Genomic DNA, 12,559 nt, shown 5'->3' with positions numbered 1-12,559 from the left:
GCTCTCTAACATGACTGGTTATTTCATGATTGGCCAACATGACTGCCCTTTATTTTCTCTTTGTTTCTGGATGGTTATGGTGCCATAATGTTAGAGTGTGATCAATGGTATGGTAGAATTTCTGGCCCTGGAATCAGTGTTTCCCAGGTGCATAGCAGTGCCTCTGGACACTCCACAATGATACCATGGTCCAAATCCTAACCCACTTACCAGCACTGGCATAGCAGTGCCAATGGGATGTGTGCAGCATCCTACAGTTGGGGGGCACTCACTGAGGTCTCCTCAAGATAAGGGAATGTTTAAAAAAAAAAATAAGGGAATGTTTGTTTCATTACCTAGGAACTGCATTGTCCTTATGTCGGTGCTGGAAAGTGGGTATTTTGCACTCCATATGTCATTGCTGGACTTCCAGGAATGCTGAGTTCCAAGCAGCCCAAGGACTGGGTACAAACCAAGGCTTGTTTTCAAGCTGCGCTGTTGCATGCCTGTGTGGCTGCAAGGCTTAGAGAGAATACTGCATGAAATGTATGAATGTCTTTCCTGAAAGGAAAGCAAGGTTAATTGGCCTGAAACCTGAATCTTTCTTCAAAGCACCAATGAATTTTGGTCATGTTCTTTGGTTCATGCATACAAGTACACACAAAAGCACTTACATTTATCTAACATTTCTTAAAAATCAGAATCCAAACTGGCAACTATCATTAACTATTAATGATGACCAGATGCTATCCTCAGTAATGGCTCCAACAGGACTCCATTCATTCATTCATTATACAAACTTGCAAAGTTTAAAAGCCTGAGAATTTTCATGGAAGAGCTGTTGAAAAGCAGTATGAGTATCAATGGCTATTTCATTTCCATGTTTTTAAAAAACATGTTTTTAAAAAACATCCAGTTAAAGAAAAGGCTTCAGGAGTCAACCTTGAGGCAAAATCAGGAGCCGGAGTCCCTGAGGCAGTTCATGGCTGAACACAGTCACGTTCTGGCAACTCCTGCAACGCCGCTGGAACCAACCGTATTGGCTTCTGCCTTTCCATTGGACCATTTCAGTGACGTGGAGAGGGGGGATTTGCTGCATGGGTAACAGCCTATCCTCCATACCTACTTTACCCAGGCTTCGCGTACTGGAGAGGAAACTGTTCCAGAGCCACCATTCAGAACGCGATACCATAGTCTTCCGAGACTAAAGGATGCCAATATGTTTTTAAAAAGCAAGTAGGGTGAAGAAGCTCAATGAAATCTAAATAATAGTCCCAGATGTAATCATGCATAGGCTACAATCACATACATACAATCCTTGGAGCACATCTCATTGCATTCACTTACTTCTCACTTCTGAAGGAACTTACTTCTGAGCAGACATGCTGAGTAGAGTTGGACTGATAGACTTCAGAAATGTTTCAGCAGTTGCGTCTGCCAGAGCGTACCCCCCAGAATTGGTGTTGTCCTATGCTGCATGACACCCCCAGTTGCGTGACGCCCCCTTACTGGCGACAAGCAGCAGGTGTTGAGAGCAGTGGTGGGTCCTAGCCCACTGGCACTTGGCATGTAGGCACCTGCACCCGGAATTTGTTTGGTGGTGACACAATGACATAGTTGCATCATCACATGCCACCAAGTTCTTCTGTGGGGGAGGGGAGGGCTATGATTTCTGGCTGTTCAGAGGCAAGGGCAGGTAGGAGGGCCCAAAGGTGGTGCAGGGCTCTTCTTGGCAGGGGCTTGGGTGCTTCCTTAAACACATTTTGCTTCCTTAAACGTTACACCAATTCCTGGGTATATTTGGGGTGCCGATTCCAAAAAATGGCATCCGTTTTGCCCTAGCATGTCTAGTTTTGAAGACACAGCATAGCTACTTTAGTGAATGGTTCATGAGGAAACCAACTAAAAGCAATTCAATGTCCTTTAGCTATTCATGAAGCTAGGACTCATATGTAATAAGTAGCTATACAGAGGAGAAAGAAAATGTTACCCAGAGACCACCAGAACTGCTTCGCTGCAGGATGCACTGTGCAGGGCTCTTCTTGGCAGGGGCTTGGGTGGTGTGCCTGTCACCCTCCAACCCTCTCCTGGGGTGTGGTACCTGGGGCAGTGTGCTACACCCACTCCCCCTTAGCGGTGCCTGTGTTTCAGTGTTTTTGCCTTTAACAGATGTTCCCTGTTATTCAGTTGAGGCCTCAGAATAATAATAAAGCATTTGGGGAAAAATATTAAACCCAGCAACCCAGCACTTGAGGTTAGAATAGAGAAGATTTCTACAGCTCGCATGTGTTTCCCTTTAGTACTCATGTAGCCTGGAACAAAGGAGAGCCAAACACTGCAAAAGACCAGCATGCTGAAAGTGATGAACTTGGCTTCGTTGAAACTATCTGGCAACTTCCTGGCAAGAAAAGCCACAGTGAAACTCACAATAGCCAAGAAGCCCATGTAGCCCACGACACAGTAAAACATGCTTGTTGAGCCCTCATTACATTCTAGTATGATATTTTCAGTCACTGAATGCATGTCAATATCTGGGAATGGGGGAGAGGTGGCTAGCCACATAGTACAGATTCCTGCTTGGATGAAAGTGCCACCAAGAACAATGAAGCTGGCCACTCTTTTCCCCACCCACTTCCTCATCCTGGATCCTGGCTTGGTGGCCATGAAAGCCAGAGCCACCGTGATGGTTTTTGCCAACACACAAGACACAGCCAGTGAGAAGATGATGGCAAATGCAATTTGTTGGAGAAGACAGGTCACCTTCATAGGCTGGCCAATGAATAACACAGGAGATAGAAAGCAGAGCAGAAGGGAGATGAGAAGAGTGTAGGTGAGGTCTCGGTTGTTAGCTTTGACTATGGGAGTGTTGTGGTGCTTCATAAAGATTCCTAGTACTAGAGTTGTGACTAGGAAGAACAAAAGAGAAAAAAGGGCTAAAACAGTCCCTAATGGCTCTGCATAAGACAAGAAGCTGAAAGCTTTGGGCTTGCAGAAATCTTTGTCTTTGTTTGGATATTGATCTTCCGGGCACTTAGAACAGTCATGCATGTCTATAGAGGGAAAAAAGAAATGATTCTTATGTGTATCCAATATCTTCACATCTGTTCTTAGCCCCTTTGGGACAGAGAACCGTTTTCTCATTTCCACCTTTGTGCACCTCCCCATGTAAACACTTTGATTTTTTTTTTTCTGTTGAAAAGCAGAATTATACCTTCACACCTTAGGGCAGTGGTTCCCAAACTGTGTGCCATGGCCCCTGAGGGCTCCATGGTGAACTCACAAGAGTGCTGTGGCATGTGCCTGGAGGCCTATTCTTCCTGCCTCTCCTGGGCATTGCCATCTTAGATTGTGCTAGATTTTGCGAGAATCGTACATGATCCCATGTGAGCCAAGATGGTGGCACCATCTTCCCAGCTCTCTCAGGACATCATCTTGGATCACACAAGATCTTGTAAGATTCACAAGATCTCATAAGAACATAAGAACCGCCCCACTGGATCAGGCCATAGGCCCATCTAGTCCAGCTTCCTGTATCTCACAGCGGCCCACCAAATGCCCCAGGGAGCACACGATCTCACAAGAATTGTATGAGATCTTGCATGATCCGAGATGATGGTGCTTGGGACAGTCAGGAAGAAGACACCACCACAAAAGAAGGGTACCATGACCAGGGTAGGTTTGGGAGCCACTGCCTTAGGTGTGAATGAAATGACAACATATGAGCTGCAAAAAAACAGCTCTACCTGGAACTGCACATATTTTATGCAAATACTTCTAAATATCTAGGTCCTTGGGAAGGACTTGATATTCAGAAAAATCAGGTGGGCTGTGACTAACCAAAATAATAAAATAAAATACAAGCTTTTTGGCAACTTATGATTTTTGCTGCTGTTCATGCCTTAGTCAGCAAACTTTAGATTTTCTCCTCATTTAAAACCTACTCTTTCAGGATCCCTAAGATGACCTGGATGAAATAAATGATCAAGTAACAATGAACAATTGACTGGGGACAAAACCCCTGCTTCAGAGCCTGGTATCACCCAAATGATGTCTGTATGAATGGTATGAAAGCAGGGACAAATTTGCCCATAACAACTGTGAGTTCATTTATAGCACATTTCTTTCATACGTATGTCAATCACTTTTATTCCTACTCAATACCCATGCAACATTTCCTGTCCTAGAGGGCAGTCATTTGTTTCTGTAGACAAACTAAAAAGTACTACATTTGGGAACCCTGTTACAGTAGAGCAAATCTGTTCCCAGCCTCACATGGCATGTCTTCTGAAGTACGCAAGGATCTGGCAGGAATAATCTTTTGGATCATAGACCATATATGCAATCGTTCTGGATACTATATTGCTTACCATGATGATTTGAAATCTTCCCTTCTGGACATGGAACACAATCGTAGCAGCAAAAGGGCTTCCCCTCTATCTTTGTCCTTCTATAGCCAGGAGGGCAGTCGTCGTTACATAGGGAAAGGGGCAATGCCTATTTCATGAAGGGGAAAAAAGTAGTGTATTGCCATTGAGAAAATCTGTTTCGAATGTCCACTGATTTTTGCATGTGCATATTTTTTTAGTAAAACTACTGTTAAATAGGTGGACCATTGATGCACAGTAATGTTGAACTTAAGTTTACAGAGGGCACTTAAATAGCATTTTCCTAAGCATAGAAAGGGATGTAGTTGAACACCTCACCAATGTGATTAACAGCATGAGACACAAGCATTTGCTAGATATACACTTCACTTAAAAGTGGATGTTGCCTTAAGATCATATTTAGCACTGTAATGGGCTGGACTTCCTTTTTAAAAAAAACAGCCACTGGATCAGAAGAATGGTGGAAATTAGAAGAACTTTAAACCTTTTCCCTGCAGTGGCCCCTATCTAGGTTCCCCTGCAGTTGGTGCCTATAAGAGCACTTTTTCCTTGTCACATAGCATTCATGTGATATAGGGGGGATTGCATTGGACCATATAATTTCCCCCCCACATTTTTACATCTCCCTTCTTCCAAGAAGCTCAGTTGGTGTACATGGTTCCTTCCTTCCTTTTGTCCTCACAACAACCCTGTGAGGTAGGTTAGCCTGAGAGATATTGACTGGCCCGAAGTCACCCAAGATGCTTCCTGGCTGAGTGGGAATTCGAACCTGAATATTCCAAGTCTATGTCCAGCACCACAACCTCCACACCATCCTGGTTCTCATGATAGGTGGTTCAGAGTTAGTTGATTTGTGGATTTCCCAGATCACAGCTCAACTCATCCCAAACAACTTTGGCATCATTACCTGTTTGAACCATCTGTGCCATAGGATAGCGCTGTCATTAATGGTGAATGCTTGGTCTGAAGGAGCCTGGGGATCCATCCTCCCAACCTTAACTCTATGAAAGGACTGATTGGAAGAAACAAGCCAGTTGACAATGTCAAACCCAGCTACTAACTCCCCATTCTGATTGAAGGAAACTTGGTCTCCAGCACTGTTGTTAAATGAGACACGTCCCAGAAAGTGATGGAGCTAGCATGAGAAATCACAGAAAATGGAGTCAATGGATCATAAGGTTATGAATGTGAATATGCAATTGCAGTTACAAAGCTCAATACAACCATCAAGTTAATATAGTGCTTGTGTCGCAAATGGGCTGCTAGTGCTTTCTTAAGTATAATATTATTGGGGTGTTTTGAAGAGGTGAGATTTGGGGCTAGGAGAGTGAGGGTGTAGAAAGAAAAATGCTCTTTGACTGAGCCATTAAAATCAGAGTCAGAAACATTGCAATCCCCCAAAATATATTTCTGAGCCCAGAAAATTGCATTTATAAAAAAGTACTTTCCTTTATATTCAATTACTTTCAATGACATTTATAAGAAGGTACTTTCCTTCATAGAATGAGAAAGAGCTAGTGGGGGCAGGAATAAGCCCCTTGTATTTACCAGCCAGAGATGCAAACACAAAACATACTCATTAAAACTTTCTTTTACCTTTTGGTGGTAAGTGCCTTATTCTGTGCCATGTAATTTCACCCTGTTGTTTTGGTGTTAATTTTTTTAACAGGATCAAATGATTTTACGATTACTGCCAGGTTTCAGGTACTCAGGAGGGGGTTGGTTGCCCAATCCCTCCAGAATGTCCACTTTCACTGCATCTATCTTTCAAGGGGAACTCAGGGATTTGGGGGCTCTGTAGTATAGGGGGACACAAGGCACCACTTGAGCTGTGAAAGCAAGAACTAACATCACAGTTTAACCCAGTTCCAGGACAAGAGGAACTGGAAGTCGGTGCTGCTTTGAATATTACCTGCCATGGCTGTTTATCCTTAAACTTCATTTGTCCATCTGCAACCATGCTGTGTTTGGTTGTGGCTAAAAGCATGGTATTTAAAGCATATGCCACAGCATAGACAGCATTGTAGATACTATAGCTATAGCCAGTTGTGTTCATTTCAAATACAGACTTGGGCAGGCTTTCCAATGTCTCTGTCCCAGTACACACTTCATTTACATCCCTGTCCACATGTACATTTGGAGGGTCACAGACAAATGCTTGCTCCCAGAAATTTCTGATGAAACCATCGCCTTTTGTACTTAAAAGGTTTCTGTCCCGAAGAAACGTCTGGAATTCTTCTAGTTCATTTGAATGAACTGTGAAGGCTAAAGCACCATGAATGTGTTGTATATCCCAACTCCTTTGGTAGATCAGTGATGCAAACTCCATCTGGGCAGTTAAAATCCATACTTTCCCTTTGGCTTCCTTTGTCCTTGTGAACTCCATCTCTGGTAGGTGTAGCAACCATCTCCAATTGATCATAGATTGTGTTTCTCCATAGAAAATAAATGCATTGGCTTTGCTGTCCATGATAGAATCATAGAGTTTTGCCCCATATTGCAGCATGTCAAAGACATCAGTGATATAAGCTGCCTTGACTCTCTCTATGAAAGCAAAACAGATCCCATTCTGAGAAAATGCCGGTATTGTGGTTTGCAAGAACCTTTCTCCATTGTTATCATCTGCAACAAGCATCCCAGCCCATGTCCAGCTGAAATGCAGAAATAAGTGGAGTATCCCTTTGTACTGATGAGCTTCTTGTGGAACCATCTGGTAGAAGGAAAGGGCTTTGATGTTATTGCTAATCACTGGAGCAGAGCCATAGGTGAGCTAGAGAAAGATGTGGCAGGAAGAGACAGAGAGAAACATTTTCAGAATGAAATACTAGAGTGCTTGTAACTTTAGGGTGCAATCCAAAAGGCGCCCTGGGCCAACGCAAGTCCCTTGTGCTGGTCCACCATCATTGCAAAAGTGTCATAAAGCATATTCACACAGACATAAGAGGAGGGAGGCCAGCACATGACATGTGCCAGCCTCCAGAGGCCAAATTCGGCCCTACTGCACTGGTGGATTGGTAAATATGCACTGGTCTTTCCAGACTGGCGTGGCGGTTTGGGGGGAGTCTGGGGGGCATGGAGAGGGCGGGAGGGAGGCGTTCTGGGGCAGTGGGAGGGCAGGCAGTGGGCAGGCCCATGGGTGAGTGACAGGGAAGCAGGGGGGCATGGCCAGGATCCAGCACTTTTGCCGGATCCTATACCCAGGCAGCCCAGGGCAGTCCTGGGCAGCTTGGATTTGCACCACCTCTTGATGTGGCGCAGATCCGAGTATCCCCATTGGGGCTGCTGCAGTTCTTCCTGAGGTAAGGAGAATTCTTTTTTCTCCTTGCCTCAGGTCAAGTCACAGCCAGCCCAAAACTTGAGCTAGATACAGTGCAAGCCTGCCAGCCAGCCATCCTATTCCAATGCAAATTAGGATTGCGTTGCCCTAGTCAGTAGACTTCCCAACTTGTGACATTTTTTCCCCATGTTTTAACTGAGTTGATATCCACATTTCAGTTTCTATCGTCAGAGAAAATGAATGCACAATGAGGGAGACGAAATTACAGAAACACTGTCATGGGCAATACATTGAAAGATACTACAAGGTGAAACAAAGAATCCTGTGACAACTAACGTTTCATGGACTGCAGTCGACTTCATCAGAGGCTGCTGAGGGCAGGACTAGAGACAATGGGTTGAAGTACATTTAAGCTAGGCATGAGGAAGAATGTTTTTAATTGTAGGAGTTCTCCAGCTCTGGAACAGTCTGCCTTACGCAGTAGCAAGTTCTCCTTTGAGATCTGTTAAGTAGAGGCCATACAGCCTCTTGTCTGGTATGCTCTAGTTGTTGCCTGCACTTATCAGGAGGTTGGACTAGATGAGTTCTAAGGTCCTCTCCAGCTCTGGTTCCCAAACTGTGAGTCCATGGCCCACGGATCATAACCCAATTTTTGGTGGTTTGTGAAACTGAGAGGGTAGATTAGGCTATGTGCATCAAGAGTTAAACAACCTGCTACTTGTGGGGAACACTGCTGCCTAATCACCATTATAGCCATAGAAATTAAGTGGCTGGTAAAATGAAACTTTTTTTTTTTTGGTGGGTCCCATTTCTAAAAAGTTTGAGAACCACAATAAATTATGAAGTCATCGCAAAGAGCTTCCTGAGATGCGCATGGAATTCTAAGGGCAAGAAGGTTCTGCCTGTTTATCTCAAGTGACTTCTGGAAGTGACCTCTAAAAAAGGAAGTGAGTTGTGATAAGTCATTCACTCCTCTCAGAAACACACAGCCACACATCCTTACCTGTGGAACTTTATAGGTGCCTAAAATGGCTGCCATCTGCAGAGAGATTTCAGAGTACAATCCCCCAATGACTCCTATCAGATTGCTGTGGACATCACATTTGTAATTGGGGATAAATCTCTTCTGTGTGGAAAGAAGTTCCAGTGTGGCCCGGCAGGTCCACCTTTCGCTGAAGTAGCTGTCATAGATGCGGAAGCCCAATGTGACATTTGGTAGGATCTGATTGTTTTTATTGATCTCTTCTACAGCAAATGCCAAGGCCAGGATATGCTGGTAGTTTTTAGTCAATACACTATAAAGAGAGTTGTATGCAAGAACAGTTGTAACAACTGGATTTAGCAGAATTATTAACAGTATTTATATAACGCTTTTCAACTACCCAATGATCTTACCCAATGATCTGTAATCAACCAAGAACATGCGTACATTCACTACCCTATCACACTTCTCTCTTATGTCCACCTGGTCATCAAGATCTCAGTTGCATACTAAGGGCTGTATCCAAAGAAAATGGATCCTGACTAAGAATTGGTTGTTTAAAAATAAACCATTTCATTCATGAAAGTATATGACTTTCAACAAGGTAATCAGACAATGATAATTTTCAGCTGACCATCATCAAGGACACACAAACACAGAAACTTAGGATCCAAATCCCATCTATTTTTCCAGCACTGAGGCAGCTACAATGCAGCTCTGAGACAAGGGAACAAATGCTTCCTTATCTTGAAACGATTACACATTATGTAAGAAAGGGAAAAATCCTTACAGGCTCTCACCAACCAGGTAGGGGTATTCATTGAAGTTACTTGGTTCAAAAGGCATGAAGATATGAGAAATAATGCCACCAATGATAACGTCACCTGGCTGAGAATATCTGTGAAAAATAAGGAGGGGTTCACCGACGGTGCATTTTCCTAAATGCATCATCATGTATGCCAAAAGAGGAAGCAGCATCAACACCACACTCAATAATGTCAACACTGTAAATGCAGATCTTCTCACCAGATCCAGATGTTCTGGTTTCCCTATTCTCCTTAGAGTCTCTAAGAGCCCAAACCTATGCATGTCTACTCAGAAGTAAGTCCAATTATAGTCAATGGATCGTACTCCCAGGAAAGTGTGGCTAGAATTGCAGCCTAAAGCTACAATTGCATAGTCATTTATGTGGACGTAAGTCCCATTGAACTCAGTGGAGCAGTTATCTATAGTGCTCTAAAGCCTGGACTACAGAGTCAAAAGTATCAGACATTAGCCTGATGGAATATTGCCAGTCTCTAGACACATATAAAAATGATGTGGGAGCTATTTATGCAATTCATCACAATCTTGGTTCTTAGTTTTGCTAGAAGTCACTGCTCCAACAAGAGCAGAAATTACAGTACTGTTGATAATTACAGGGAGAAAATAAGTCTCCAAATTACAATCTCCCCGTGGAATTGCAGGATAAAATATGTGTATCACTCCTGAACACAAATCTTCACTAGCACATTAATGCCGCAGCCAAAGATATGCAGCCAAAATGACCCACAGGAAAACGAAGCTTCCAGGTGATTAGGGAAGGAGAGGTTTTCAACGACAAAGAACCAAGACATTTTACAATCTGTTCACTGATGGGTGGACCTCCTCTTACTCTAGTTCCATTCGTAATTGTGACTGACAAATAAGGGTTAAAAATGAAGACATCAGAAAATGGCTTTCCCTTTTCCTTTTGAAACCCCTCATGCTACCAATGACATTACGATGACTCCTTTAAGTCTTGTCATCCTGTCTGTGTTGGCTTCCCCAAGCTTGTGGAGCACCCCTTGTCCCTTTCTTGATCCCCTGACTCCAGCTGTTCCCTCCCCATTCAGCTGTTATGGCAGTGGCAGCCACAGAAAGGAAGCCTCCCTTTCTAATGCCTTTGAGAACACTGGTATGGCAGTGGTTCTGATGTTGGACACAAAGCAAACTGCTTTACATTGAGTCAGGTCATGGATACATTCACCTGTTTTGTCTGTACTGACTGGTAGTCACTGTTCATGGCTTAAGGTCAATTTTTTTTCTCTGCTCTTCCTGATGTTGGACAAGGCACCCATTCCTTTTCAGTACAATTCCTTTCCTTTCCCTTTGAGTACAAGGATACTGACAGGTATTTGTCTGTCACCCTCACTAGTCTGCCAGCACTCAGTGGCATATTCCAAAGGTAGCCTTTGTGTATAACATGTACAATGAGCATGCCAGACTATCAGGTATCAGCAATGTGAATAAAGGATCTTGGTTGAACTCTGCTGAATCTTTGCTGAGTTTAGCTCTCATCTGGCCATTGTTCCAAGTCAGGGGTGTCCAAACCTTTTGGGAGGAGGGCCACATCATCTCTCTGACACTGTATTGAGGGCCAGGGAAAAAAAAGAATTAATTTACATTTCAAATTTGAATAAATTTACATAAATGAATATATTAGAGCTGGAACTTATATGAATGAATGAAGGTTTTTTAATAGCTCAAGGCCTATAAAAGGCCTTGCACAAAGTAAGGTCGGCCTTTCCTTTGCTGCTGCTGCTGCTGCATCACAGATATGAAACAGCAAGCAGTGGAGGGAGCCCTCATCCCACAGTTCACACGAGACGTCAAACAGTTGGCTGTCACACTGAGAGCAGTTGCATCAAGCCAGTGTGGGCTCCAGCAAGTTTCCAGAGGGCCAGAGGCTCCTTAGAGACTGGGGGCTCCCTGAGGGCTGGATTGGGTTTCCTCAAGGGCCACGAGTGGCCCCAGGGCCGGGGTTTGGGCACCCCTGGTCTAAGTCAAACCACCTGACTCAGCTATGGGAACATGCAGGGCACCTTATAATATCAACCCATGAAAAAGTGCTTATCTGCTCCAGCCAGCATCATTTCACACACTGGCACCAGGGGGAAGCTCTGGCCTTCCCACCAGCACTCCTAGAAGGCCTGCTGTTTCAGAGCACTTATGATAATTTTGAGACAGGCTGAACATAAGAAGCTCCCTCAACCTTTCCCTGTAGGGCTTGTTCTCCAGCTTTGGTCCTGCACCGTATCTGCAAGTTGTGTCTACCTAGTTAAACAAACCCCTGTACATGCTGGAGGCAGCAGGAGGCCACTGCTGGCAGGCGGTGGTGGGAGGCGTATATTATATTAGGAAAGAAGCACACTTTTAAACACATTGTTTATTGAGTTCTTTCACAAAAAGCCATTGTGCAGCACATATTACTAATTTAAAGGAAAGGACCAGCAAATCAGATAAATTACTTTTATCTGATAAAAATAATTGAAATTACTTTAATTAATTGATAATTAAATTAATTGATACTTTAACAGATTTGAAGTGGACAACAATAAATAAAATGTTTGGTCACCATTGTCACCAAAATTAAAACATGTTTGTATTGGTTCTTTTTTTAATGCTACCTCATCAGGCTTCTAAGTGTTAAAATAGCAGAAGCTCAGTGGTGCAATGAACATGCAACTGCATTTCCCTGGCCCCACCCACAGGCATGGGGCAGAACCACCTTCTTGATCTGGATTGGCTGGCCCTGGAGTGAGGGGGTGGTTACCTGGCTTGTGAGGTGAGCGTGCTCTTGCCGCCAGCCAGGTTCAGCATTTTGACCCAGTTGCGGACCTTTCATTAGGTCCGATGGGGCAAATGCTCCAGGTGTGAGGGTATAGGATCTGGCTGAAACCTCTGAGGCTTCCGACAGGGGCAGAAACTGTGCTTCCAGTTTTCCAGAAGCACAGTTTACAGTACCAGGAAACCTTGCCCTGAGTCGCGCAAGGCTCCATGAGCCTCAGCTGAGTGGGGGGGGGGGATTTTCACGCGGGGGCAGAGACAGCCCGTGGGGGGTTGCCATTCCGGACCTTTGCTCCGGGCACAGGGCTGGGGAGGTCCACTGCCGCTTTGGCCCACTCCCACTCTCCC

At 44.2% G+C, this 12,559-nt stretch overlaps 1 protein-coding gene across 1 annotated transcript; it reads right to left on the bottom strand.

Moving 5' to 3' along the window:
* Positions 1–2,109: 2,109 nt before the first annotated feature.
* On the bottom strand, positions 2,110–12,244 carry LOC136653340 (vomeronasal type-2 receptor 26-like). The gene is made up of 7 exons (XM_066630250.1): positions 12,198–12,244; positions 9,414–9,521; positions 8,645–8,936; positions 6,277–7,134; positions 5,272–5,499; positions 4,347–4,473; positions 2,110–3,029 (listed from the first exon to the last, which is right to left on the bottom strand). Exons 1-7 carry the CDS (start codon positions 12,242–12,244, stop codon positions 2,110–2,112), a joined length of 2,580 nt encoding a protein of 859 aa, XP_066486347.1.
* Between the last annotated feature and the right edge of the window lie 315 nt (positions 12,245–12,559).

Source organism: Tiliqua scincoides, chromosome 5 (assembly GCF_035046505.1).
Source record: "Tiliqua scincoides isolate rTilSci1 chromosome 5, rTilSci1.hap2, whole genome shotgun sequence".
Taxonomy (NCBI): domain Eukaryota; kingdom Metazoa; phylum Chordata; class Lepidosauria; order Squamata; family Scincidae; genus Tiliqua; species Tiliqua scincoides.
This window is presented reverse-complemented; position numbering and strand designations above follow the sequence as displayed.

Bases quoted from the DNA above. Each gene is read 5' to 3' on its own strand.
- LOC136653340 (XM_066630250.1), bottom strand. From the start codon at position 12,244: ATGCTGAACCTGGCTGGCGGCAAGAGCACGCTCACCTCACAAGCCAG. The intron at 4,474-5,271 runs GTAATGATGCCA...TTCATGAAATAG, and splicing joins GGCACAGATGGTTCAAACAG to GCATTGCCCCTTTCCCTATG. The intron at 3,030-4,346 runs GTAAGCAATATA...TTCCCTCTATAG, and splicing joins GAAGATTTCAAATCATCATG to ACATGCATGACTGTTCTAAG.